The sequence below is a fragment of the Bidens hawaiensis genome, unplaced genomic scaffold (assembly GCF_021521415.1).
Source record: "Bidens hawaiensis isolate Kalapana, Puna unplaced genomic scaffold, B.hawaiensis_p1.1 tig00015384_1, whole genome shotgun sequence".
In the NCBI taxonomy this organism is placed as follows: domain Eukaryota; kingdom Viridiplantae; phylum Streptophyta; class Magnoliopsida; order Asterales; family Asteraceae; genus Bidens; species Bidens hawaiensis.
Genome location: NW_027492372.1, coordinates 209,730 through 213,809, shown reverse-complemented (window position 1 = coordinate 213,809; position 4,080 = coordinate 209,730). Strand labels below are relative to the sequence as shown.

The following is a 4,080-nucleotide window of genomic DNA, read 5'->3' as shown; positions in this document are numbered from 1 at the left end:
AGCAATCCCTCCACTGTAAGGAATTGTCGGGATTCAAGTATCGTCATGACTGGGTTAGAGATGTGTTATGGGATGTGCTTAGACGTGTCGGGATCTCAGCCAAGAAAGAGGCACCTGTTAACTTTTTGACTAATCCGCGTGAGGGAAGATCTACCATGTGTCCTGCGGATGTTCTTGTGTTTGGCTGGGCAGGGGGTAAGCATGCGTGTGTTGACCTCACTGGGGTGTCCCCGTTGGTGGGGCTGAGAGACAGTGGCTTCGTACCGGGACAGACGGTTTTGAGAGCGGAGTCTAGGAAGGTTGCTAAGCATGAGACATCGTGTTTGGAGAATCAGCACGTGTTCATTCCATTTACCTTCGACACTTTTGGATCCCTAGCTCCCGAGGCGGTTCGCTTCTTGGAGCGGGTGCAGAAGGTGGTCCACAGTGACTCGCAGAGCCCGAGGAACCAAGGATTTATATTTAGTAGAATAGGCTTTGCGATTCAAAAGGGGATAGCGGCGCAGCTTGTTGCCCGCTTACCCATTATCCAGATGTAGTTCGGTTTGTGTTATATATAAAAGGATCAATATTTTCTCTTAAAATTTGTAAGGAATCCTACGTGATAAAAGTACAACACTTGTTCCCATACCACTTACTCGAATTCATTTATGTGTAAAGGTAAGTTTTTTACTTGTAAGTATATTATGACAACAAAAATCATCTAATGATCAACCAATAACACAATTCAACAATTCAAGTAGGATACAAATGTACGTTTGCAAAATGAGAAAATAAAATGTATCCTGGCCCAGATTCTCACAAGCCAACAACAAAGGGACCACAGCAATAATATTAGTTTCCATCCTCATGCATCAAATCCTTCTATAAATACAAACCTCCAACACACTAGTTTCCTCATCTCTTCAAATCTAATTAAAATGGCTTCAAAAACATTCCTTCTTCTTGCCTTGGCTTTTGCAGTCATTTTCATTACCTCAGAAGTAGTCTCTGCCTCCAACAGTAAGTATAATTAGTAATTTTAGGTTTTATGTCGTTAGAGCATATAAACTTAAAGTTGGTAGAAAGTAGAACTCTTACAGATGGACGAGAAATGTGACATGAACAAATTAACTGCATCTCAAAGTGTTCAATTTATAATACTATTATATATGCATATTTATAGTGTGAAATTGTATTGTCAGGCCATATGCGGTTTTTTCTAATATGTAGAGTTGGTATTCTCACATCTTTCTCTTCTGTTAAATATTTTGTCATGTGCCGATGTACGGTGAAGTATAAAATTTTATTTTCCTCATCTATTTGCTACTCTCTCCGTCCATCTTTAAATGTTATTGTTTAAAAAACACAAAGTTTAAGATAGATTGAATGATTCCTTTTTTTGTTTACCAAATAACAGTAATGCCCTTGTAAATTGTGTCCATCAATATTGTTTATTAATGCTAGCTAGTTGTGTGTGTTTAAGGGTAAACTTGAAAATTGAGTAATAAAATTTTAAAGTAGATATTCGTAATATGACAGATAAAAAAGAAAACATGGACACTTTTAATGAGACGAATGAAGTATTAAATAAGAGTGATTAATTTTATTTTATTTGGTAAATAATTTAACTACACCATAAGCATATTCAAAAAACTTTTTTATAAAACGTCTTTGAAAAATTTTAATATGTTAGTCAAAATAAATATGTTTAAAAGTCATTTAATTAATCTGTGTAATACACATGTTTCTAACTTAGTTATAAATAATATGTAATGATGCAGGTGAGATTGACGGGCGTGGAGGATACAACAAGGGCGGACATGGAGGATACAACGGTGGTGGACGTGGAGGGTACCACGAGGGCGGACGTGGAGGATACAACAGTGGTGGACGTGGAGGATACAACGGTGGTGGAGGTGGAGGGCATGGCAAAGGTGGTGGTGGTGGACGTGGAGGGTACGAGGGTGGACGTGGAGGACACAAAGGCGGCAAGCGTGGAGGACACAAGGGTGGTGGTGGAGGACATGGAAACAAAGAAACTCAAAACTGATGATGTATAAGCGGAGAATATGATAAAACATATGTAATCATATCAGTCACGTATTAGAAGATGTTTCATTATGCTATCTTGTATATTATGTATGTAATAATAATTGCATGATTTCTTTGACAAGAAACATGTAATTAATATGTGGGAAATAAGAGTGGACTTTCGAATCAAATTATGTATAATAATAGAATATGGTTACATATACCTACATGCATTCTTTGTTATTGACTCATTGTAGGCCAATGATCAGTAAATATATGAAATTAATTATGCTTGCACAAGGCCGGCCTTAGCCGAACAAAACGCTTTAAGTCCATACTTAATTAAGTATTCCAAATTTAAAATAAAAAAAATTACATATAAATATATTATGGGGTTGGATCAAATACAAATGAAATTAACGTAATAATTGTGAGAATCAAATACAGTAATTATATATACAAGTAAAGTAATTTTGTAATAACATCATAGAGTAATTACATAATTACTTTATGATGTAATTACATAATTACTCTACTTGTATATATAACTACTCTACTTGATTCTAATAATTAGCACATTAATTCCATTTGTACGTTAATTTTCCCCAATATATTACAATGGGCTAAGTAAATTAAGTAAAAGCTGTTATGAATACATTTTAATATGGTGACTCTCCACATGCATAACCTCCTTCCATTCATTTCCTTTGTATTAATGCAATATCCTTATAAATAGATGTATCTTGTATTTGGTTATGTACATCAATAAGAATCAATCTTCTTTCTCTTTATCATCTCCATATGTGTATAAACTTAGCTAATAGGTTGTTGTTTCACAACAAAAGCTATGTATTGATATGATGATAAAATTGATTATTGCTAACTTGTAGGTCATAAGTGGTGCTCAAGACTTGTAATAATCATTTTTTTATTTTGTATTAATGAAAAGGCCATAAAAACTTATTTTGATTTAGACCTCTAAAATCGTTAAGCCGTTTTGCATAATGGAACTGATACAATACTTTGGTAACTCGACAAAATAAATAAATATTAACCTACTTAATTCAAATATTTACAAATATTATTCAAACTTTAACTTTGAAGTATGATCATGATAGATCTAAATTTACTCAAGATACATTAGTTAACTAATTTTTCTTTAAAGCAACAACAAAATTTTATTAAAACTAGCAAGATGCTAGAACCGTCAAATATAACGTCAAAAACGGAGGCAAAGAGAGAAAATACAACAAAGCCTCACCACCAAAAACAAAATCATTCAACACTAACATTGAATTACAACCGAAACCTACACCAATTCTCCCAAGTTAACCCTCTTTTTTAATCTATGCTTGATCCAAAGGTAACTTAGTGATTTAATCTCTTCGTATAGACTTTGAATATGAACCAGGGCCCAATGTGGACTAGCTTATTTCGTTTCTTTCAAAGACACCATTTTGTAACTAGGCAAATCGCATGAAAGGCTTTAGCTTTATCCTTTGGAGCCGACATATACATGTGAAACTCCAGCAAATCTTGAACACTGAATCCATAAATCGGAGGTACCTTGCACCATTGGGAAATCAAGCACCGCACCGCTTGAATTTCTTCACACAAAAAGAGAATATGATCAGCCGATTCCTCCTCCATACCACAAACCGGACACTCGGTTGAATAAGGAAAAAATATATTCAAGTTTCCTAATTATTAATTACATATTGTTGAATAAGGGAAAAATAGATTCAAGTTTCCTAATTGTTTGAAGCAAGTCATTAAAACATTTTTTTAATAGTAAAAATCAATGCACTTTTTTCATTTAGATTTAAATTTTGTAAATGGTTTTACAACTTTTAAAATTAAATGGCCTAATAATATCAAAACAAATATAAAACTACCTCGCCCCTCGCCCCTCGCCCCTTTTGCATCACACCCGTAGCAACATTCTGCACCCTTGCTACCCATGTTGTCAGGCTAAGCATCCATTTAGCACCACCACAACACATAGTCTTATCTGTTAAATTTTTCAATTTAATAAGTAATAAAAATTAAGAATATCACACAAATTTA

General features: G+C 34.2%; 1 protein-coding gene across 1 annotated transcript; it reads left to right on the top strand.

Annotated features, from left to right (window-relative positions):
* The first annotated feature begins 800 nt into the window (after positions 1-800).
* LOC143549050 (uncharacterized) lies at positions 801-2,236 on the top strand. The gene is made up of 2 exons (XM_077040060.1): positions 801-1,002; positions 1,764-2,236. Exons 1-2 carry the CDS (start codon positions 921-923, stop codon positions 2,030-2,032), a joined length of 351 nt encoding a protein of 116 aa, XP_076896175.1. The 5' UTR covers positions 801-920; the 3' UTR covers positions 2,033-2,236.
* The last annotated feature ends 1,844 nt before the right edge of the window (positions 2,237-4,080 follow it).